Source organism: Dendrobium catenatum, unplaced genomic scaffold (genome assembly GCF_001605985.2).
Source record: "Dendrobium catenatum unplaced genomic scaffold, ASM160598v2 fragScaff_scaffold_1117, whole genome shotgun sequence".
Classification (NCBI taxonomy): domain Eukaryota; kingdom Viridiplantae; phylum Streptophyta; class Magnoliopsida; order Asparagales; family Orchidaceae; genus Dendrobium; species Dendrobium catenatum.
This window is the reverse complement of record NW_021319579.1, coordinates 1,652,545-1,677,037: the sequence shown is the minus strand read 5'-3', so window position 1 is coordinate 1,677,037 and position 24,493 is coordinate 1,652,545. Positions and strand designations below refer to the sequence as shown.

Genomic DNA, 24,493 nt, shown 5'->3' with positions numbered 1-24,493 from the left:
TCTGACCCATATATCCACCGACTACGGTCCTTCCAGCCTCCATCGCCTGATAACGATCTTTCTAACCCTTACATCTTACCAAATATGGTCCTTCTGATGTACGTCTTCAGATAACGATCTTTTTTACCACTGTCTCATGTCAACTATGGTACTTTCGAACTCCCTCGCCTTACAATTATCTTTCTGACCATTATCTCCCACAGACTATAGTCCTTCTGACCTCCCTCGCCAGACAATGATCCTTTTGACCAGCTTCACCAGACAACGGTCTTTCCGACCTCCTTCACTCGCCGATGATGGTTCTACCAACTAAATGAATATTTCAACACTAATTCTTCTAATTCCCACTATGTAATATGATGTATATTCTACATCAACCCAAGGCCTTCCCTCCAAGGAAGGGCCTCATTTGTAATCGACTGCAAATAATAGTGGATTCATTCAAACTGGGCCATGCCCCATGGTTTTACCCCCATGGCTACACCCTCTCTTTTATCTACTTGTTTTCTGGATCTTCGTACAAAACTAAGTCATTAAATTTATATTACTCTACCGCCACGAATATTCCAGGACGCAACAAATGGGTTTTTAATTTATTTGATATTTTTTCATATAGAATCTTAGTAAATCCAATTATTGAAGATAGTATTAATGAGCATCTGAATTTGAAAATTGGTGAATTGCAATCACACAATGGGGGTGGAAATGACAATGATAATGTTTTGGGAGAAAATCAAGTAAATAATTGTCACGATGAAGAACAAACCATTGAAAATAAAAGTGAAAATCCAATAGACAACAAAAAAGGAAAAAAAGACATCTGCAGTATGGGATGAGTTTAAGGAGATAACTCTCCCTCATTGCCATGAAAAAGTTGAATGGTCTCATTGTAAGAAAAAGCTTTTTTTAGGTAGTGCATGTTCATCAACACAATTTAGAAGGTTATTAAGCCTACAACCGAGCTAAGTTCGAGCACCTTATTCGAGCCCGAGCTAGCAAGACGAGCTCAAGAAAAAAATATAATAGAGTCGACTTAGAGCTCAAGTCGAGCTTGAGCTAAAGTTTGATCCAATTCAACATTTAGCGATCCAAGCTCGAGCTTAATGAGACTCAAGTTTGACTCCATAAGTAATAATTTCACCTCCAACTGAGTTGACAACCCTATGGAACAAAACATGTCCATCGGCACCCACCCCTCTCATCTCATATTCCCCTTCTTCTACACCATCACCTGGATCTTTGACAACCAACAACCTTCGTCAATGTCTTCTCCGACTCCCAACCACCATGGCACTGCAAATTACCTACCTGCAATCACATCACTTCCCATTCCACCCCCCCATAACCTCCCTTCCTCATGGTACTTCTCCCACCCTCTTCCACATCTCCACCATCTCCAACTTCTCCCTCAAATGCTCTCTCTTGTTCTGCTCGCCCTCTCCGCCTCTTCCTTCTACGTTGGATGTCTTGTTGGCGGCCTCCTCTCCAGCCTCGTTGACTCCTGCCTCAAATGCAAACAAACCCTCATAGTCTCCTCCTTAACATGTCTCTCACCGCTTCCCTCATCACCTTCTACCCCAATCTCGCCGCCTTATGCTTCTCCTGCAGCTTTGCCTTATCCAACATATGTATGTCCTCCTTTATCCTTTCCTCCAAACTCATCCCCCGTCTCCACTATAATGACAGTAACATCCTTAGATTCATCTGCTACATTATAGGCTTTCTCACCCTTTCGCCATGTCCTTTCTAAACAGTGTATCGTCTTGGAGATTACTCTACCTCTACAACTCAATTCTCAATCTCTTTTGCAACATTTTTCTCCTTTTCTTCATAAAAGAATCCCCTCGCTGGCTTCTTTTAAAAGGCAGGGAAAATGAAGCAACTGAAACTCTAAAAAAGTTCTCAACTTTAAAGGAAACATAGACTTTCTCAGACTTCGCAATGATTTTCTCCGACAAAACAGAGTCTCAGGAGGTTTATACTCGACGACGAGGATATTGTGGGCAAATTATTGGGCATTGTGACAGCTTGGAACAATCATGATAGTGATCTTTCACATCAAAATGATATACTATGGAAGGTCACTCAGTCTTGTGAATCTCAACACAAATAATTACGTAAGTGTGGCGCTGAACACCGTGGCTGAGCTTCCATCGATCTTTATTGTCTTCTTTCTCACATATGTGGTTACCGAACAAAGATCTATTGCGGGGTTAACAGCTTTGACTGGAAGAGTTAGCCTCGCTAGCTTGTATGGCAATGAGGGGTAGGGGTTGGTTAGAGATCATGATGGAGTTGGTGGACTTCTTTGGAGCTTGCAAGATGTTTAATACATACATGATTTATTGTGTGGAACTATTTCCAACTTGTGTGAGGAACTCAGCAATTGGGGTTGTGAGATAGGAAATAATGATCGGTGGCCTTCCAGCTCGTGCTAGTGATGGCTAGGAGGAGGGTAAGGCTTCTTTCCTTTAGGGTGTTTGGGATTGTCATCATTTCCTATGGGTTGTTCGTTGTTTTCTTGCCGGAGATGAGAGGGGGTGGGATTAGGGACAGAATGAAGGAGAAGAGAAGAAGAAGATGGTGGAGATTAAGAATGTCAACCCTTACCATAATTGTGGGAAAAATTTTATATTAAATAAAACATTTTCAGAGAAATTTACTAAGGAAAAAATATTTGCTCAAATTTTTATTAGTTGACTAAGGAGCTTTTTGATTGAAATGCTTTAAGATGTAAAATATTACGAATGCAAGAGTTTTAACATTTTTTTTGTTTGATTGGATGAAAAAGGAATTCAAAGTAAAGAAAAGTAAATGTAGTATAAATCATTCTAGTTCATTTTTGAGTGAAGTAAACTCATCCAATTTTGAGCAAAAAGGTTTCAAACCACAAACAAACCCGCTTAACAACCATTGACCACAGTCAACCACTTTTGCCCACCTCAAGCTACCACTACCAGCCACACACCCACTACCGGACACCGCCACCCCCACCACCCTCCGACTGTAATAACCCAAAAGTTTGAAATAAATTTATTTAAAATATATAAAAATTTTGAAGTAGGGCACTGTGGTGCTAGGCCACTAAAAGTATTTTAATATATATTTTTATTATAAACATCCATACCTCACCCAACTGCCTCCCTTACTTGATTGTGTAGCTAAGAAGAAATTGAAAGATGAGAAGAAGTGAAAGGAAAGAGAAAAGTATTTGTGTTGTATTTGCCTGCCATTTATGTTAATGATTGACTTATGCAAGAATATTTACTACTAGTTTGAATTTAATATGATGTATGGGTATGATGTACTAATTGATATCAGATATATGGAATGATAATCTCATGTGATATCCTCAAGATTCACGTGGTTCATTAAAGGGAGTTAATGGATAGGATTCAAAAGGAGCTTAAGATTGGTTGGGAGTTATAAGGAGTCGGGTAGTTGATTCATATGATTCTAAGGGAGTTATAAGGAGCACACATATTAAGAGTCATAAGGGGTGACTAATTGGAGTTATAAGTGCATGAGCAAAATACCCTAAAGATATCCTTTTCTGAATATTTGAATATTGTTACTGAGATTAATATTGTACGAATATTAAAACAGTAATTTCATATGATTTTTATTTATAATTAGTTGATTTAAGTTTAAAATTTATTTTTTGGTAGGCCCTCTCTATCTCTCACTCTTTCTCTCTCTTTCTTAGATTAATATAAAAATATCAAGGATGATATTTTTCAATGGTAGAGAGATTATAATAATCTAAAAGTGTGAAATAAATTTTTTTTTTTTTTTTGAAGTATAGCGTTGTGGTAATTAATAGGCACTAATACTGTTTAAACTACATCATCCAACTGCCTCCCTCATTTGGTTTTTTGGCCAAGAAGAATTTGAAGAAGTAGAAGAATAGGAATGAGAGAGAAATGTCTTTAGGTCGTATTTGCTCATCGTTCTTGTTATAGATTGAATTATGAATATTTGCTACTAGTTTGAATCTAATATGATCAACTGAATGATATCACATATGTGATATGATAACTTCATGTGATATTTTCAAGATTCATATGGTTTACTGAAGAGAGTTATTGGATGGGAGTTATAAAGAGCTGGAGATATTAATTGGGAGTTATAAGGAGTCTAGGCTATTGATTCAAGGGGTTATAAGAAGTTGGAGATTGATTGAGAGTTTAAAGGGGTTATATACATTGATGCATATACTTCTTTTTGTGATTTACAATATAATGTTCTCTTTTATCTTGCATTGATTTTAGTTGTATGATTTTTGTTACTTGATGGTCTATGTGCTCATTACATAATTTAACATGATTTTAGTGAAGGTAAAGATCCTATGATATGAGGTTTTGGACAACTTGCATAATCCTTTCTGCTATTCATAAGAAAAAGGTAAGCTCTAGTTAAATGCTAAAATAAAAGGCAGATGTAATTCTTTTAATATAGATTCTGGTGCGTGGTAATTAAAATGGTATCAGAGCAATGGTTATTGGAAGAATTGAAATATAACTAAAGCTTATGAGCGAAATAAAAATGAGATTTTGTTTTACATACATGAATACAAGTTGTACACATAATTTTTTATTCATTTCATCTTAACATTTTTTTAATTGTTCAAACATAAGAAAATGAATCCAGTGGCATGATTTTGTGTTATTTTATCCTTTTCCAAGTTAAGTTTTCTAACACAAATTTTTTGCCAGTAATTTCATATTATTTTTATTTATAATTAGTTGATTTAAGTTTAAAATTTTATTTTTTGTAGGCCCTCTCTCTCTCACTCTTTCTCTCTCTCTCTTGGATTAATATAAAAATATCAAAGACGGTATTTTTCAAAGGTAGAGAGATTATAATAATCTAAAAGTGTGAAATAAATTTATTTAATTTATTTTTTAAAGTTTGCGTTGTGGTAATAGGCCACTAATATTGTTTACACTACATCTAATTGCCTCCCTCATTTGGTTTTTGGCCAGGAAGAATTTGAAGAAGTAGAAGAAGAGGAAGGTGAGAGAAATGTCTTTAGGTCGTATTTGCTCATCGTTCCTGTTATAGATTGAGTTATACATGAATATTTGCTACTAGTTTGAATCTAATATGATTAACAGATTGATATCACATATATGATATGATAACTTCATATAATATTTTAAAGATTCATGTGGTTTACTCAAGAGAGTCATTGGATGAGAGTCATAAGGAGCTGGAGATTAATTGGGAGTTATAAGGAGTCTAGGCTATTGATTCAAGGGGTTATAAGAAGTTAGAGATTGATTGGGAGTTTAAAGTAGTCGTGACGATTGATACACTTGATTCAAGGAGAGTTATAACGAGCACACTTATTGGGAGTTATAAGGGGCGATTGATTAGGAGTTATAAATATAGGAGCAAGATACCCTCAAGATATCCTCTTATGAATATCTAAATATTATTATCGATATTGATGTTGTACGAATATTAATATTACAGACACTAATCATTGTTACTGATAATCATTACTATTCTTGTGACTGACATTGAGAATAATAATATTGTTACTGATACATTTATGTTATTGTTACCCATTACTATTATTAATATTGTGACTATAACTAACATAATGATGTGAGCTGAATGGATGATAACATTGGATGGAATTAATTGAGTGATAAAGATCATTTAATTAAGTGATTGCTTAGAGTTTATTATGGAAGAATGAAACAAAACTAACTAAGATTATTGACTTATTATTGATACAGATAGCCGATATATATACATTGATGCATATATTTCTTTATATGATTTACAACATATTGTTCTATTTTACCTTGCATTGATTTCACTTATAAGATTTTTATTACTTGATGGGCTATGTATTCATTACTTAGCTTTTAATTGATTTCATGTAAAGATAGGGATCCTCTTATTAAGGCTGTAGACAGCATGCATAATTCTTTTCATTGATCACAAAAAATTGGAAAGCTCTAGTTAAATGCTAAAATGAAAGATAGATGTAGGGGAGTAAATAAGCCAAATGGCTCGTGATCCGACTCGAACTTATCTCGCTAATGAGCTCACGATCAGCCTCGCGAGCTTGAGCTCAGATTCGAGCTCGTATAATAAACGAGCTCGAGTTTAAGCTTATTAAAACTCGACTCTTTTGCTCACAAACTTGCTCAATTAAGTAAATATTTAAGGACAAAAAATCATCTTATTCATTAATTAATATAACTCAGAAGTAATTTTACTCTTTTTTATGAAATTGTGTGCATTTAAAAGTTATAGTTTAAAAAAAAAATATTATAATGTATTTATTATGCTGCTTTTCTACACCATATCTTGTTACTTCTATTAAAAAAAAAAAAATTCTTCTTCCCAAATCTGTCGTAGCACTTCTCCCAAAAAAATAAAAATTAAAAACCTTATCACGCTGCAGCAACTACTGCAACTCTTCTACAAGCTAAAAATAAAAAAGAAAAAAAAAAACTTATGCTGCCACTTCAAAAAAAAAATTAAAAAAAAAAAAAACTTTCAGAGTCGAGCTTTTGGCCGAGAAGTTAAACGACGAGTTGAGTTCAAGTTCATTTGTTGGGCTCGATTGGAGCTCGAGCTCAAGTTTGAGCCAATTTTCTAGCTGACGAGTCGAGCTCGATAAGGCTACTACTCGACTCCTTTAAAATCCTAAATATATGCAATTCTTTCAATGTAGATCCTAACGTGACACCTGGTTGCCATTGTTATGAGCTTTCAAAAAAAGAAAAAAAAAAAACGGGTTGGATTCGAGACAAGCAATTTCATGTCAAGTCAAACTCAGACCCAATCTGTTATTCATAATTGACACATGCCCCTAATCACAATCATAAAATATAATTAAAATAAACCCTAATAAATTATTGCAAAAGGGATCTAAGAGAATAAAAGTGGAAGAATAATTTTTAGGTCAATTTAACTCTAAGTTCAAAAATTGTTGCAAAAGTAAAGTAACTAACAAATGAAAAAGACTTATTGCAGTTGATTTTAACATAATTCTAAGACAATCACAATAACATTAAAGTTGAAGAAATTTCTAAGTAAGAAATTCAAAGAAGAAGTACTAAAATAAAATAGCATTATTGCAAGCAATTTGTCTTTATAATAACAACTTTAGTAATTTTGGAAGTCCTCCAAATTAAGGAAGTCCTCATCTTCAACAAGAACCACAAAAGAATAAGATCAGGTCGAGCAACTTATATTTTCATTCATAAGCAATATAATTTCTTTGTAAAAATAAGAAGAAGAATGAAGAAGAAGAAGAAAGGAGAAATAGATGTTAGGGAAACAAACAAAAAGATAAAATAAATAATGGAGAGTGGAGACCACAAAGAGTCATAAAAAGAATAAAAACAAGGAGAGAGAGATGTTCACCACATATGATGATATATATTTTATAATTATTTATGTTGTCAAAAATATATAATATTCCAAAATAACTTATATTAGGCCAAATATAAATATATTTTTTCTTATTTATTAAATAAATTGAGCAAAACACTATTTAAATGAGCTCAAATTAGCCTACTTCCATACACCATGTATAATAAATGCTTTTGGTATATTTTAAATAAAAATAATAATACTTTCTAAGAGATTGTTTGGTTTAATAAAAAGGCAGTGTGAAGTATTCCAAATATAAATATTATAAAAATTGGGGTGTTTGATTTGATGAAAAAGATAAGTGGAGTAAACTTTTGGTTAATTACAAATTTCGTAGTTTATTTTTGATGTATTCTGAATTCAGTTGTTTTCCATTTAATTCTGATTACATCGTAGGCTAATGCCTCCATCGTCCATCTCCAATAAAAGGTCCCTCTCTTGGAGCGAGTATGGCCTACTTATAGATCTTTGTGAGTGCCACTCTCTGTAAATATATAAAAGATCTAAGGTATGTTCGGAGTGCTCCATCAGATAACCCATATTGATTCCATCAATCATAGAGTATTTTTCAAGCATATAAGTGTCTTAATGATGTTAGAATTAAGCGATCTTGGGATCGTTGGATTCTTATAGTCAAGCCACTCGATTTGACTAGGATAATGTCATATCTAAATATCATTTAGTCATCCAATTAATGCTTTGAACATTCTAAATATTCTTCGGTCCATTGAGTTTGACTCATTTGGACTTAGATTGGACCGATTTTAATGTCGTTGGGCACGCATCCTTGAGATGCTCGGTTTGATTATAAGTTTGTTGAAATCGAAGTTCGAATTGTCCCGAATTTAATATTGCAAGTTATGAACTTGAATATGCCTGAAAATTTGTGCTTAATCAAGACAGTTTTTTGTTATGTATCAGGTGTAAAGCATTTCAAATGTCTAGGTTTTAAAAATATTGGTGTTTGGTTTGAAGTAAAAGAAATGCAAACTAAAATTGAAGTATCTTAAATTCACCCTCTAATTCAATTTTGGTTTATTTGGAAATAGCTCTAGATTTGTTATTTTTTTCAAATACACTGTAGATTCTCTATCATTATCGCAATCATTATTAGTTGTCGTTGCCGCTTCATAACACCACCCTTTACTGTCGTATGAATCCACCATGCATCATCGACCACTACATGTAGCATGTCGCTTGCCATGATCATCGCGTCCACCATCATCATCTACCACTTCTGTCAATTGCCACTAACCACCACTCTCGGTAACAACCCGTCATCACCACCTCTTGCAATTAGCATTCTCAGTAGTTGTCAGCTATCGATCATCATCCTATTTATAATTTATATTATATTCATTTTTTTTTTTTTGGGAATTTTTGGGGCAAAGCCCTTTCATATATGAAAAAGAATACAAGTAATGTAAAAAGCATAAACTATAACTCCTAATCTAAAAACAGAGATTAGGAGTTCTAAAGAAGCAAAATACAAGACCAAAAGGACCGCTAAGGCATAAGCCTAAAGGACTCAGGACGTTCTGGCGTCAGGAATTGGACTGTTTCTCGATCGGGTCTGGCCAGAACGAAGAACCCATGGTTGTCAAAATGACCATCCAAGGGGTAGCTGAAAAGATCAGCATTCATCATTGTCCTTTCAAAAATCCCATTCAGGCTACCTGCATTCTCGACAAAATTTACAGGCGCCTCAAAAACAGCTTGCAAGAAACCCAGTAGCAAGAACTTTAGGAACAAAGTCCATAGGACTTCCAGCACACCTAGGAACTCAGAAATGCATCCAGCCATGAGTTTGAGAAATATAATTTTTCTAATCTTGACAGTAACCGTCTCCTGACTATCAATAATTTCACCATACAACCGCTCGTTTCTAGCTCTCCAAAGGTGGTAAACATAGGCAAAGACAGAGAGCAAGTAATAAAGTTTCAGCTGATTGTTAATACTTTGCTCATAAATGCTGTCATAAACTTGATATATATTTGGTTTCAACAACTGGGAATTCATCCAGGGGAGCAAGTTTTTGATAACATTAAAGATGAAATTGCAATCAAAGAAAAGGTGAGACTAGAACATCATCAGTTATATTATATTCATTTTACTTCAAATCAAATAAATAATAATAACTTATATTCATCTAAATAATATTAAATATTATAAATGCATTATATTTAATTTTTAAAATATTTTTTTTTTTTGGGACATTTAGGCCATTTAAGGCAAATTCACACACACAACACATACACATGAACTCGAACTTTGAACCTCTTAGTTGGAAGCCTAAGCTCTCAACCAATAGGCCAAGGAGAGTTGTGTTAAAATATTTTCCAGCATATCATATATTTCACTGTACTCTGTATTCCATCTTCAACCAATCAAAACAGCCCATATCTCGAACACCTCTCCGGCGCTGAAAAGTGATAAAAGTTTATCATATAAGATATTCGCCTGTGCCGATTTGACGATACGATGTCACACTAAAGCCAAACGTATCCCAAAGTTTCATGCAAGCGATTGCGCCGGACCGGCGCAATCGCCACCGGTGGGAAGCCCGATGGCACGACTTTTGAAGCTGACTCTTTCCCACGTGTCTTTTTATTGAGGGAAATTACGTGTCTTTTTTTCTTTCTTTCTATTCTTGAAAGGTTTTTTTTTTTCATGTACATGATGTGAGTTCTATTTTATTTTAAGGAAATTTGCGTGCATACTATTTTATTTAATATTATTTATATATTTAATATCTCATTCATATAAAATTTTAATATTAAATATATCACTCATATATTTTATTCTTATCACACATAATATCTTATAAATTTTTAAATGTTAAATATGTTAAATATGTAAATTTTAAAATTTTAAATGTTAAATATGTAAATTAAGGATGTCAATTTGGGTCAACGAGTCAGGTTTGGATCAATCCCGATTTGATCGGGGCATAAACGGGTCGCCCTAGAGCAGGTCCTGTCGTAGGCCGAAGGTCAAGGTCATGAGTTAGCCGGATTAGCCAGGTCGAACCGTTAGTTTTTGATTCAACTCGAACCCGACTCATTTTTCATACATGTAAAAAATCTAAACCCGAACCAGAGCCGTTTTACAAATGGGTTCACCCGAATCTAATTTTTTATGAGTCAGGTCTGAATCGGATTTTGAGTCGTGTCAATTTTTGACACCCCTAATATAAATAGCATGAAATAAAGTGATATATATGTAAATCCCCCTTTATTTTATTAGGTCATTCTTTTATTTCATTGTGCATCAACTAAAAATGCTCAATATATAAAAAAAAACTGATTATAATTGAGAATTATTCGAATTATTTTTCTCTAAATGATATTACAATCACAAAGCTTAATGCACTTAGATTTTTGTTGATGAATTGTTCTTTAAAAAAATGATTAAAACATTAATTAATATAAATCTTTATAAGGTGAGCAAAAGAAAGCTTTGTAGATCTTAAATTTAAAATAATAATAATAATAATAATAATAGTGACCCAAAATAAAAAAATAAAAAAATCACAGTTATTCAAGGAATTATTTTCTTAAAACCTCTAAATAAATAAATATAAGATTTATTTTTCAACTTATCCACCGACAGAATATTAATGCATGAAAATCGATTCAATATTAGTAATTGACCGTTATTCTTCGTCAACTTCAAGGATATTTTTACCAATGTAATATAATTTTAATTAATTTTTTATTTTATATTTAATTTAAAATAAATTAAATGATTTCAATATTATTCCACTATAAAAAGTAAAGTCTAAATTTATCAATCCATAAAACTATGATATATGAGTGTCAAAATAGGTTACATGACCGACCCATTTAATAAACAAGTCAAAAAAGAGGACATTTAGTCTAAGCACTTATATATATATATATATATATATAACATAATTTAATATTATTTAAATATGAATAAAAAATATTATAAATTAATGATTTATATTTATTATGATTAAAATTCAGTGAAGATGTAATTATTTTTTCATTTCCTAAAATACGATAGTCAAACAGAAACCATCGGGAACACGGAATTAGCGAGGCGTTAGTAAGTTACAATTGGAGGGCAGAGGTGGGTCCCGCCTCCTTCGTCCCCACCCTTCCTCACATCAATAATTGTTCTCTCCACCTCTCTCTCTCTCTCTCTCTCTCTCTCTCTCCTCTGATTCCTCCGCTGAAACTTTTCTGCAAGATTTTAACAGAAGAGGGAGGCCAACCTCGTCCAGGATGCTCGACCGAAGCCCTTTTCGTCTTCTCTCCACCCTCCTCTTCCTCCTCTCCGTCTCCGCCGTACACACGGGAGATGCATCACTGGAGACACCGACGAGCGCTTACGAAGTTCTCCGCCTGCACGGTCTCCCGATCGGACTTTTCCCTAAAGGCATCCAAGACTTCCGCATAGGCAACGATGGCCGATTCGAGGTGCATTTTCCGGAGGAATGCACGGTGAAGTTCGAAACGGCGATCCGCTACGAGCGCAACGTCACCGGAACTCTCTCATACGGCCAGATCGCCGCCATCTCCGGCGTCACGGCAAAGGAGCTCTTCCTCTGGTTCCCTGTTCGAGTTATCCGCGTTGATATCCCCAGTACTGGTGTCATCTACTTCGACGTCGGTGTTATCTACAAACAGTTTTCCCTCTCCCTCTTCGAGACTCCTCCCGATTGCTGCCCTACTTGCCGCGACCGAATTCTTCAGGTACTCAAATTCCCCTTACATTCCCCTTTTTCCCTCGATCTCACTCGATATCCATTTCTGCTGATCGATTAATGGATTGGAGCAGCGTGATCGCGATGAGGAAGATGGCGTGAGGGCAGTGGTATGAATTCCAATGTGTGGAGTCTGGAGAGAGTTCTTCCTTTCATTCGCTGTGAGCAGGGCGTTAGGGATCGCTGCTAGGGTTGATTCGATTTCTGAAGCTGAGGTGTGTTTGTGTATATTGAGTCTGTGTGCTTGCGATGTGGTACAGAGATCAAATTTTGGCCGCGTTTCGGTCTCGCCGGAGTTCTCTGCAGGGAAGCCGAAGAGATCGTCCAGAAGCTCGAGAGGGAAAACGCTGAAAGGAAGAGCAGTTGGGTTTGATGGCTGTAATTTCCGTTAAAATATAAAGGATTTACATTTCTTATATATTTGTATATTTTATGTTTACATTATTTGTTTATTTATATATTATTTTAATTATTAAATGATATTGAAAATGTGAATTTTATTTTCAATGAGTTAATTGGTTATAATTTATATATATTAAATCTTTGTAATTTTTATATCTTTAGATCTTAAGATAGGCTTCAAAGCTAATTGATTTGCCTTAAGATTGGTGTAATATATAATATATTGAATTACACCAATTTTAAAGAATCAAATTCAGGTTTCGTTTGGGACAATTTTCTTAATGCTTTTTAAAATAGTATTTTAGTTAAAATTTTCTTGAATTAGAATTTTTGGTACTAAAAAATTGTTTTAGGAAGCAATAAAAAAGTTGTCCAAAACGAAACCTCATTATGATGTGTTTTGCATTAGAATATCCTGAAATTAAAAAAAAAAAAATTAATGTGATTTAGGCTTCATTTGGGACGTCTTTCTTACTGCTTCTTGAAAACACTTCTTAATACAAAAATTTAATTTTTTATATTAAAAAACTACTTTAAGAAGCACTAAAAAAGTTGCCCCAAATGAAGCCTTAATCTTCATTTAGGATAGCTTTCGTACTGCTTTCTAAAGCAACTTTTTAGTACAAATTTCTTGAACTAAAAAAAGTTATACTAAAAAAATACTTCATAAAGCAATAAGAAAGCTGTCACAAACGAAGCTTTAGGTTTCATTTGGGATGGCTTTCTTACTGTTTCTTGAAGTAAATTTCTAATAAACAGATTAAAAGTTTTGTACTAAAAAGTTGTTTTAAGAAACAGTAAAAAAATCATCTTAAGAAGCCTTAGATATTATAGCATTATATTGGTAAATATAATGATATAGGATCTACATGAAGCTGTCGTTGTAGTTTTTTATAAATATTTTAAGTTGAATAATAACTTTATCATAAGCAAAGCTAATCGATTTGCTTTAAGATTGGCCTAAGGGCATCTCTAATGCAGAACTCCATTTTTCACGGCAAAATACAGCAAACTTCCAAAATGTCATGGTGCTGCTCCAATCGGACGTCATTTTATGTACTTCTGCGAACGTAACGATCCTTCTCCCTTTCACGCGTTTTCCGGTTGAGAGTGCAAAATAGCGTAGGTGAACGGTGGGACGCCAATATTGGCGTCTCACTGTTCACCCACAAGTAAAATGGCGGAAGATTTGGCGTTCGGCTGGAGCGACCGAACGACAACATACGCTCGTTTGACGTTCGGTTGGAAATGCTCTAATATATAATATATTGAATTACACCAATTTCAAAGAATCAAACTCAGGGTTCGTTTGGGACAACTTTCTTAATGCTTTTTAAAATTTTGTTTTAATTAAATTTTTTTTAATTAGAATATTTGGTACTAAAAAATTGTTTTAGAAAGCAATAAGAAAGTTGTCCAAAACGAAGCCTCGTTATGATGTGTTTTGCATTAGAATATCCTGAAATTAAAATTTTTTTTAATGTGATTTAATCTTCGTTTGGGACGGCTTTCTTGCTACTTTCTAAAGCAACTTTTTAATACAAAATTTTCTTGAACTAAAAAAAGTTATACTAAAAAACTATTTCATAAAGCAATAAGAAAGTCGTCCCAAACGAAACTTTAGGTTTCATTTGGGACGGCTTTCTTACTGTTTCTTGACATAAATTTCTAGTAAACAGATTAAAATCTTATACTAAAAAGCTGCTTTAAGAAGCAGTAAGAAAGTCGTCCTAAGAAGCCTTAGATATTATAGCATTATATTGGTAAATATAAACATATAGGATCTACATGAAGCTGCCTTTGTAATCTTTTATAAATATTTTAAGTTGAATAATAATTTTATCATAATTAAGCATATAAATCTCCTAGTTTTTTTGTTATTTAAAAATTAAAAATATTAAATCACCCATAAAAATTTTAGTTTTATGTCAGTATATAAGAATTTGCAATTAATAAGGTCACTAAGCATCTTCGTAATTATAATTTTTTCTATATATTTTTCTTGTATTTTTTAAAATTAATTAATCCAGGTTTTTTAAAGCTTAAATTGGCCTTCAAATAAGAGTTTATATTAAAAAAAATGATAATTTATAATAAATTAAAAATTTGAATATGTAACTAAAATTATATTTATTTTTATCGTAATTAATTGGAGGATAAAGATCAAATTCCATCAATTCCATTGTGAGAAAAAAAAAAAAAAAAAAAACTCTCCAAAAGGTCTAAGGAACACTAATGCTTGACTCCACCCATGCAAATAATTAGTATTAGGTTTGAAATCCTTCTGCTCAATAATAGAGTTGCATTATAAAAAATATCATTACTTATGTTTTAAAATAAGTATATACAAATACATTAAAATTTTATTTCAGTGATGTTTTCTTACTGTTTCTCATTATTTATCAGAAATTTCTATGATAGGAAGCTGCTTTTTATAACCTATCAATAACTATCAATTTACATCAAAGCTATCGAAACTAAGGGTTCCTTTGATACAACTTTCTTCCTGCTTTCTAAAGCAGCTTTTTTTAACAAAAATTTCAAGTTCAAAAACTTGTTGTGCTATAAAACTGCTTTAAAAAATAGTAAGAAGACTGTCTCAAACAAGAACTTTTATTAGGTTAGGACACCTGACGTAGCTCTACATCCGGATGCCAATAAAATATTGCCACGTGCTCTTACTCTTTACCACGCGGCCCGACGACCCAGCTCGGACCGGAACCCAATATTGCTATGTATTAGCTGATTTGTGCAAACCAGGGTATAGCTCGGTATTGCTCGGTAACGAAAAATACCATTCTATCAAGACCAATACTTAGCAATACCGAGCAATACCCCAGTTTTGCCAGGTATCGCTACGTATTGGTAGGTATTGCTCGGTATTGGTCTTGAAATAGCAATATTTCTCGTTATTGTCAAGCAATACTATGCAAATACCGAGCAATACCTAACAATACACAAACATAGTAATACCGGGTTCCAGTACGGGTCAAGTCGTCGGGCCGCATGATAAAGAGTAAGAGCACGTGGCGACATTTTATTGGTCTCCGGATGTAGAGCTACATCAGGTGTCCTGACCTAATAAAAAGTCCTCAAACAAAGCTTAATTTAATAGATGTATGCTTATAATAGATCTTGAAACACTATGAGCACTTCATATAAAGCTTACTCTGCTATGCTAAGTACATAAACATATATCGCATTAACCAGTAAGCAATTTAACCGAGCAATATTTGAGAATATAAACAAGTAAAGTGCCAGTAATAAAAAAAAATGTTTTGAACATTTAGGAGTCGTTTAGGACGGCTTTCTTATTGCTTTTTAAAACAATTTTTTAGTAAAAAAATTTATTGAAAATTATTTTATAAAATAAAAAAAAAAATCGGCCCAAATGAAGAATCAATTACACAAATGATTTTAATTTGGTTTGAAAAGCAGAAAAGGGGTATCCAATGGCTAATTCATGTTTGAGCAGAAGATAAAATTGGAAGCATATGATATTTTTAATAAAACATAATAAATTCATTTAGAGTTCAAATTAAGGTTTCATTTGGGATAACTTTCTTATTACTTCCTAAAGCAGCCTTCTAGTACAAAAATTAAAAATTTTATACTAAAAAATTGCCTTAAGAATCGGGTTATGGTCAACCCGTTTGAACCCGGGTCCGTTCCGGGTCCGACCCGAACCCGACCCGTGACCCGAAATTGACACCCCTAATAGGTAGTACTTGGCAGCGGTCAGTGATTGGAAGTGGATGCAGATTATGGCTGGTGGCGATAGCTGGCGACAATGAAAAAAAATTACGATGTATTTGAAAATCGATCAAACCTAACGAATTTCATATTCACCGAAATTGAATTAGATGATGCATTCTAAATACACCAAACATTTACTCTGTATTTCCTTACTTCAAACTAAACACCGATATTTTCAAAACCCTTACATTTGAAAAATTTTACACCCATTTTACTTCAAACTAAACAACTCTTAAATGCATGTATATATTTTGTTTAGATGCATGTATATATAGTAACCATAAAATGTAAAAGAAATAAATAAAAACTCTAGGACTATTAAAAAAAATATTAAATATAAAATTGATATTTTTATTTAACATAATTATACACAGTTAACTCATTTTTGGCAAATTCAATGCTTTATATGATTCATGTGAAATCATAAAAAATTGCTAATATGAGAAGCATTTAATTATAATAATTATTGGCATTCAAAGTAATTTGGTCAGTTGAATTCAATTAGACCCTTTGACCCATTTTAGCCCAAATGGACTTATTTAACCCTATCAAACCAAAATCATAAAATTGGTCAAATTAATTGAACCTAAGGCCTTAGAAAAATTTCATTAAATAATCCATACATGAATTTCTCTCAATTAGCCAAATGGCTAACTAAACACAATTTAACCAAATTGATCCCTTAGGCCAAATTGATCAGTTTAGCTAATTTGACAAATTTGAGCTAAGCCCAAATTTAAAAACTTTTAATTAATTAATCAAAGGTGGCTTGAGATTAAATGCCTTAATTAAGCTTAAATTGGCTAATTAGCTTACTTGGCTCAATTTGACTCAAGTAAAACTATTAGGCCAAATTAGCCAATTTGGTCAAATTGCCTTGAACCAAACCTTATATGAAGAACTCACCCGTTGCACGCGTAGAAGTTGTCGCTTGGACCTCGCAATTCACTGAAGCTGAACCTGCAAGAAACTTAGAAAACCAAAAACAATAGAACAATAGTTCTGAGAGAGTAATTCTTTTTGTATATATTCAGTATAATGCCCTTTTGTGTTTATATATGAGTGCCCCTCTCTACTAGGTAACTAACAAAAAGAAACATAGTGTGTGGTATCTTGTGCCTGCATAATAGATTAGTTCTCATCAGGCCTCCCCGTCTTCAGAAGAACTCGCTTCCGGCGAGGTTAAAATGGTGTTTGCATCATCAGGAGGATGGTAGAGGTGGATATCTGACATATTGAAAGTGGACGAAGTCTGAATGTCAGTTAACAGATCAATGACATACACATTGTCATTTATTTTCCTTAAGACAGGGAAGGGCCTGATTTATCTGGGATTGTGCTTAGTGTATGTTCCGGTAGGAAAATGTTCTCTTCGGACACGAAGCATTACCAGATCTCCAGGATAAAATTTTTTGAAACGCCTATGGGAATCAGCCTGCTGCTTGTACTTAAGGTTGGATTCAGTCAATTGAGCATGTACCCTGTCAACAATGTTTTTGAACTGCTTGGCGGCATGTGCAACAGCTGTGCTGCGGCATTTTGGGAGCACGGCGACGTCGACCAGATGGTTCGGCATCTTTGTATAGACGATGTTGAAAGGGCAATGGCCGGTTGATCGATTTGGCATCGAATTGAATGCAAACTCATCCTGGCTTAGCATTTCTTCCCATTTCTTTGGATGATCTTGAACAAAGCAGCGGAGCATATTACCAAGAGTGCGGTTTACCACTTCGATCTGACCATCAGTTTGAGGATGGTATGCGGAGCTGAGGTTGAGTTCCGTGTGAAGACGCTTCCACAATTCTCGCCAGAAGTGACTAATGAATTTAACGTCACGGTCGGAGGTAAGGCTCCGTGGTACCCCATGCAAGCTCACTTTTTCTTTGAATAAATGTTTGGCGATGTGAACAGCGTCGAATGTCTTTTTGCAAGGGAAAAAATGGTCCATCTTGGAGAATCTATCCACCACCACCATGATGGAGTCCGCCCCGGTCCTTGTTCGCGGAAGACCCAGAATAAAATCAAGGCTGAGATCTTCCCAAATGGATTCCGGCGTGGGAAGGGGCATGCACAATCCAGTATTTTGGGATGTGCCTTTGTAGGTTTGACAAACCGGACACCTTTCTACAAACTGAGACACATCCCGATTCAGATGAGGCCAATAAAATCGTGCCTGAAGTTGAGTAAGTGTTCTGTCCCTGCCCACATGTGCAGCTAAACTTCCGCAATGGGACTCTTTGATGAGGAACTGGCACCAGGATGACTTTGGGATGCAAAGACAATTAGCCTTAAACAAAAAGCCATGGCGGAGGCTATAATCACTAGACGACTTTCCAAAAATGCATTGCTCCCAGAAGCTTGTGAAATCCTCATCAGCCGCATAGAGGGTCTTCATTTCTTGGAGTCCAGTTATTTCAGTTTGGAGACGAATCAACATGGCAGCCCGTCGGCTAAGTGCATGCATCTGCCACCCTGTTGAGCATCTCGACCTTATGTTGTAGAACAAATGTGAATTTTTGAAGAAAAATAATCCAGCGAGCATGCATCCTGCTTATATTTTTCTGGTTATTAATATATTGGAGAGCTTGATTGTGGTTGCACAGCACAAAATCCTAGTGTAGGAGATAATGCTTCCACTGCTTTAAAGCTCTAACTACGGCGTAGAGCTCTTACTCATAAGTTGACCACTTTTGTCTTGCCGGACTAAGTTTCTCTCTAAAAAATTCTATTAGATTGGACTCTTGAGAAAGAACATCTCCGATCCCCACCCAAGATGCAACCGTATCCACGTGAAAAGGCTTCTCAAAATTTGGCAATGCCAGAACAGGAGCTGAGTAAAGAGCCTCCTTAATGGTGTCAAAGCCGTTTTGTTGAGCTGTGGTCCATTTAAAACTACCAGCCTTCAAACAGTCAGTAAGTGGAGCCACTAAGATACTGAATCCTCTGATGAATCGTCGATTTAAATTTGCTAGTCCGTGAAAGCTTCGAACTTCAAATAAGGACTGAGGTATGTGCTAGTCCTGATTAGATTGAACCTTCCTCTGGTCTACTTCAACACCCTTGGCAAACAAAATAAATCCCAAAAAGTGAACACTGGATGAAGCAAATTCACACTTATGCGGATTCAAATAAAGCTTATGCCGCTGAAGTAGTTGCAGGATGTCAACAAGGTGCTTGATATGATATGAAAAGTTAGTGCTATAAACAAAGATATCATCAAAATAAGCCACACAAATTTTTCCTAGAAAAGGTTGTAGCACTTCCTACATTAGACGCATAAAGGTTGAAAGTGCATTGCAAAGCCCGAAGGGCATTACCTTCCACTCGTATAAGCCATCACGAGTCTTCAAGGTGATCTTCCACTCATCTTCAAGACGAATGCGGATCTGATGATAACCACTTCGAAGATCCAATTTAGAGAAGATGGTAGCCCCATCCAATCGGTCTAGTAGGTATGAAACTCGTGGTACAGTGAATCTGTACTTCAATGTGATTTTTTTTTATGGCGCAGCTGTCCACGCACATGCGCCATTGACCATCCTTTTTCTGAATAATTAGCACGGGTATTGCACAGGGACTCACGTTATGTTGGATCATTTGCTTGTTGAGTAAATCTTCAATAATGCTTTGCAAAATCTTATACTCCTTGGGGCTCATACAGTAATGCGAGAGGTTAGGAAGTGTAGCACCTAGAACAAATTCAATTTTGTGTTGTATGGATCGCAGAGGTGGAAGGCCGGGTGGTAAGTTGAAGGGCATTACATCTGCAAACTTAGATAACATCTCTTGAATTTACGTAGGAGGTTTAGTGATGGTTGAGTCGCTGTGACTATCGGATACAACCAAAGCCATGATAGACTTAATGTCTTGATGTGACTATAACAAGAGCTTGCTAGAAGTGACATAGGCAGCATTTGGAACTGAATCCATTCCAGTAGAAGTAGGAGCTTGCGGACACAATCTGAGCTTCTTTCCCTTCCAGTCCAATGTATAGACGTTCTGTCGGCAATTGTAGACAGCGTCCATATCATATTGCCAAGGCCGAACCAAAAATAACATGATAGATATCCATGTCAATCACGTCACAGAGGACCTCGCAGGCGTAATGTTTGCCAATTGACAAGCTAACACGTCACATCTCAATCACGGTAACCTCCATTCCCTTTTTGATCCAGCTAACCTTATAAGGGTGAGGGTTACTAGTGGTTTTCAAGTGCAGAGCTTGAACCACTGTTCGAGAAATAACATTCTCAGTACAACCGCTATCAATCAAAACTTTGCACACTTTTCTCTGGATGGTGCAACGGGTCTTGAACAGTGCATTTCGCTGTGAATGAGTAGGAGCTCGTGGTGCTAACAACAGTTTTTGTATGACACAAACAACGTGATCACCATCGTCACCGTGGATGTCTTCAGCTCCATTATCTGAGTCGGGCTCAGCCGAGACATGATCTCCACCTACCATGTGTTGTTTCCCATCCACACATTACATCTGCTGCCTACTCGGACACTCATTAGACTTGTGCCCCGGTTGGAAACACCTAAAACACTTCAGGGTGTTAGGCTTGCTATAAGGATTTTCCCTTGATGGTAAAGGGACTTTGAGTTGATTTCTTGGCTCGGTAGCAACGCCCTGACCTTGAGTGTGTGGAGCATTGGTTGTGGTACGTGAAACTTGGGGAGTTCTAGCTCCACATTGTGGACCCTTGGTAGTATCGGCATAAGAATCACCATAATTCCTTCTCGCCGAATGGCTACGAGAATGACGCATTAATTGCGTTTCATCCTTCAAGGAAAAATTCACAGCCTAACTTAAGGTCCATACAGAATTAAGCTCCAACTTATCATGTATTAATTCTTTGAGGCTGCCAATATACCGAGCGACAAGCTGATTCTCATATTCTTGGAGATTGTTTTGAGCACTCAAGCGATAAAATTCTTCAGTGTACTCGTTCACAGGGCGTTGACCTTGAGTGCATTGTTGGTATTGAAGGTAAAACATCTGTTCATAGTCAGTAGGAAGAAAATGGCTCAGAAGGAGTTGATTCATTCGAAACCAGCTGCGGATCGGCCCTCGATCTTCCCGGTGACGCTTTTGGAGCAACTGTTGCCACCACGCGCTGGCTCCGCCCTTCAAACGACACGCCACATACTTGGCTTGCTTGTCGGGGGCAATCTCCATATATTCAAAAAATGATTCAACTGCCATCTCCCAATTCAAATAATCTTTAATATGCAATCGCCCTTCAAAGAATGGGATATCTAATTTGACATGAAATTCCCCTGAATTGCCATGGTGTTGCCCACGATGATGGGGGCGATCATAATATCTGAGTTGTCCATCATCTACAGAATCAACCACTTCCTATCGCGGCCTGAATTCCACTTCCTCATCGGAGTCTGTAATCTCCTTAAACATAGTCCTGGCTGGTCGGTGAGGCCCTATCAGGTCTAGCGGAGCCCTCGCCTGGCCCATCGGAGCCCTCGGCGCCTGAATGGGCACAGGTGGTTGTTGGACCATACTAACAGAAGCCTTGAGATCCATCATCTCATCGCACAGATCAGTAGATAGGAGGATGAAGTCCGCCCGCAGATCAGTGAGTTGTCGTGCGAAGCCAGCTTGTGCTGCCCACACAGCATCCAAGCTCCGATCGTCGTCAAGAGCTTTGCGAGACGTTTCTACAGCCATTACTCAAATGCCGGCTCTGATACCAACTGACAAACTCACCCGCTGTACGCGTAGAAGTTGACACCTGGACACCGCTGTTCACCAGAGCTTAACCTACAAGAAACTTAGAAAACCAGAAACAATAGAACAGTAGTTCTAAGAGAGTAATTCTTGTTGTATATATTCAGTATAATTCCCTTTTGTGTTTATATATGAGTGCCCCTCTCTACTATGTAACTAACAAAAAGAAACAGAGAACGTGCACAATGGAAGATAGTGACCACGGTAGTGGAATTGTGTGTGTGTGGTATTTTGTTCCTGCAGAATAGATTAGTCCTCATCATTATATATTTAACTTAACTATAGTTTCAATACATGAAATAGACTCAATTGTTCCTTGGTTAGGCTAATTGGCCCAACTTAGAAAAATAAAACCTATATGATCTACTTAGCCACTTTGACCAAATTGATCTAATTTGATCAAATTGATTCAACCTATCACCTTGGATAAGTTCATCACACAATAATAGAGGCTAATTGACCTTTAATTTTACCTAATTAGCCTAATTATTGCACCTTATTCAAAGTGAACCCAACACTCAACCCTTTTGAACCCATTGGAACAACTTGATCATATTACTTCAATTGGCTCAACATGAACCTTCCATAGGGTGTCCAAAGCTAGTTAGTAGTCTAATTGATCCCTAAAACCCTTGACCCTAGTTTGCTCACCCATAGAGTAAATTTTGGCCAGATTTATTCCATTTTAAACAAATAAACTAGGTGAACACACCATAAAACTTCCATAAGATATCTATAGGTTAAGCTCAATTTAATTGATCAAATTAATTCCATGGATTAAAAAAAAGGAACCACAGAAGTCAATTTAATTAAAGTGAACAAAAAATAGGTTTAATTATATCAAACCACTTCAATGCTCCAACTTGGCTTAACCCAAATTCATGCCAAGTGATCAAAAGGTTTGTCAAAATTGGCAAATTAGGTCAAGTTGATCCAATTAGACTACCCATTCATGTCCAATTTGACCAAATTGCCTTTAAATAATTGAATAGAAGCAGAGCACTTCCTTGGGGGGGTTGACACTCTCTCATATCACTTTTATTACTTTATTGAAACATGCACTTGCATTTTTAGTGGGAATTTATATCAAATAAAATCTAATTATAACTCAATCCATAATAAACATACTTATACAAATCCTGCAACACTCACCTCTTAAGTGAAATTGGAATGACTCTACTCAAATTATTTACTTGCCTAGATTTAATTTTTCCCTCATTTTGTATTTTTTTATCATATAATTTGATGTAATAGTTTAAATCTATATTTTTTAATTATTGAAAAAAAGTTGGAATATTTTTGTAAAATATTAGTTAGTAAAGTCTCTAGGGTGGGGAGCTTGTGACTAAGACCTTTTCCCCTTATATTCTCATTGATAGAAGACCTAGGAAATTTTTTTATTATTGCTTATCTATTTCCTCACTCTCTCTCTCTCTCTCAATGCTTTATTGATTATTTATCATCTTCCTAACATCATCTCAAAAGCATTTCTCTATAACCTAAATCCTTTAAAAATCCCTAAACCTCTCTTGAAGTCCTTTGTGACAACTAGGGTTCTCTTATCCTAATTTTGGCCCTCCCTCTTCCATCACCCTCAAAATACTTTGGATCTCCATCATCTGCTCTACATTTAATGTCAACACAATGTTGTAACATTCTATATCAATTCCATTCCCTCAATACACCCTTAAGCCTTGCCACTAACACTATATTTTAAGACTAGATAAATTGTACCCAAACTAGGTCCCCTTAATCTTACTATAGTATTTTTTCCATTCTTTGGCCTCTAAATCACTTAAAGCTTCGTCAACAACTTTAGATTATATAAAGATATTACCCTAACATTCTCAAGTGGTTATGTGATTTGAATCTTCCATCATAAGAAACCCTATATCCAATCATTCCCTAAGGTGAACTCTGGGTTGGCAAAAAAAAAAAAACTCTGGGTTGGCCATTATCTCACCTCTTGGTCAACCCATTCCCTTCAACCAATACCTCATATTAAAATATTTGAATCATTGAAGAGTGTTTCCTGTAACCTAGCATCCCACAAAAGCAAGAGAAAGCTTGGATCATCCCTTCTAAGGCCAGCTTAATTTCCCTGTAGTCATAACCTTTGGGACTAGTCTATTTGCTACAAATGTTGGTTATGTTGCATCAACTCCACTTGACTCAAAAAAATATTCTCTAAGAGTTAAAGTCTATGCAGTTATCCAAAATATATGGAACTAAGCTTTATAGCCCCTCACTAATTATCCAAGTATGTTTCAAAGCTAGTAGATTTTTCCATATTATAAGGAATTTATGCTGATTAATGCCATTATGGGGACTTCATCTAAAATAATGTGTCCAACTTAAATAATATAAGTGTACAATGCATTTGATTTTGGGCAAAATGCTAACATATAATAATGTTAGTCTTTTGATGAATATCAACAAAATCTTTTGCTAGC

General features: G+C 35.5%; 1 protein-coding gene across 1 annotated transcript; it reads left to right on the top strand.

Moving 5' to 3' along the window:
- Nucleotides 1-11,460: 11,460 nt before the first annotated feature.
- LOC110113789 lies at nucleotides 11,461-12,549 on the top strand. Its single transcript, XM_020846484.2, has 2 exons — nucleotides 11,461-12,122; nucleotides 12,208-12,549. The coding sequence occupies exons 1-2, from the start codon at nucleotides 11,652-11,654 to the stop codon at nucleotides 12,247-12,249; spliced, it is 513 nt and encodes a 170-aa protein (XP_020702143.1). The 5' UTR covers nucleotides 11,461-11,651; the 3' UTR covers nucleotides 12,250-12,549.
- Nucleotides 12,550-24,493: the final 11,944 nt, after the last annotated feature.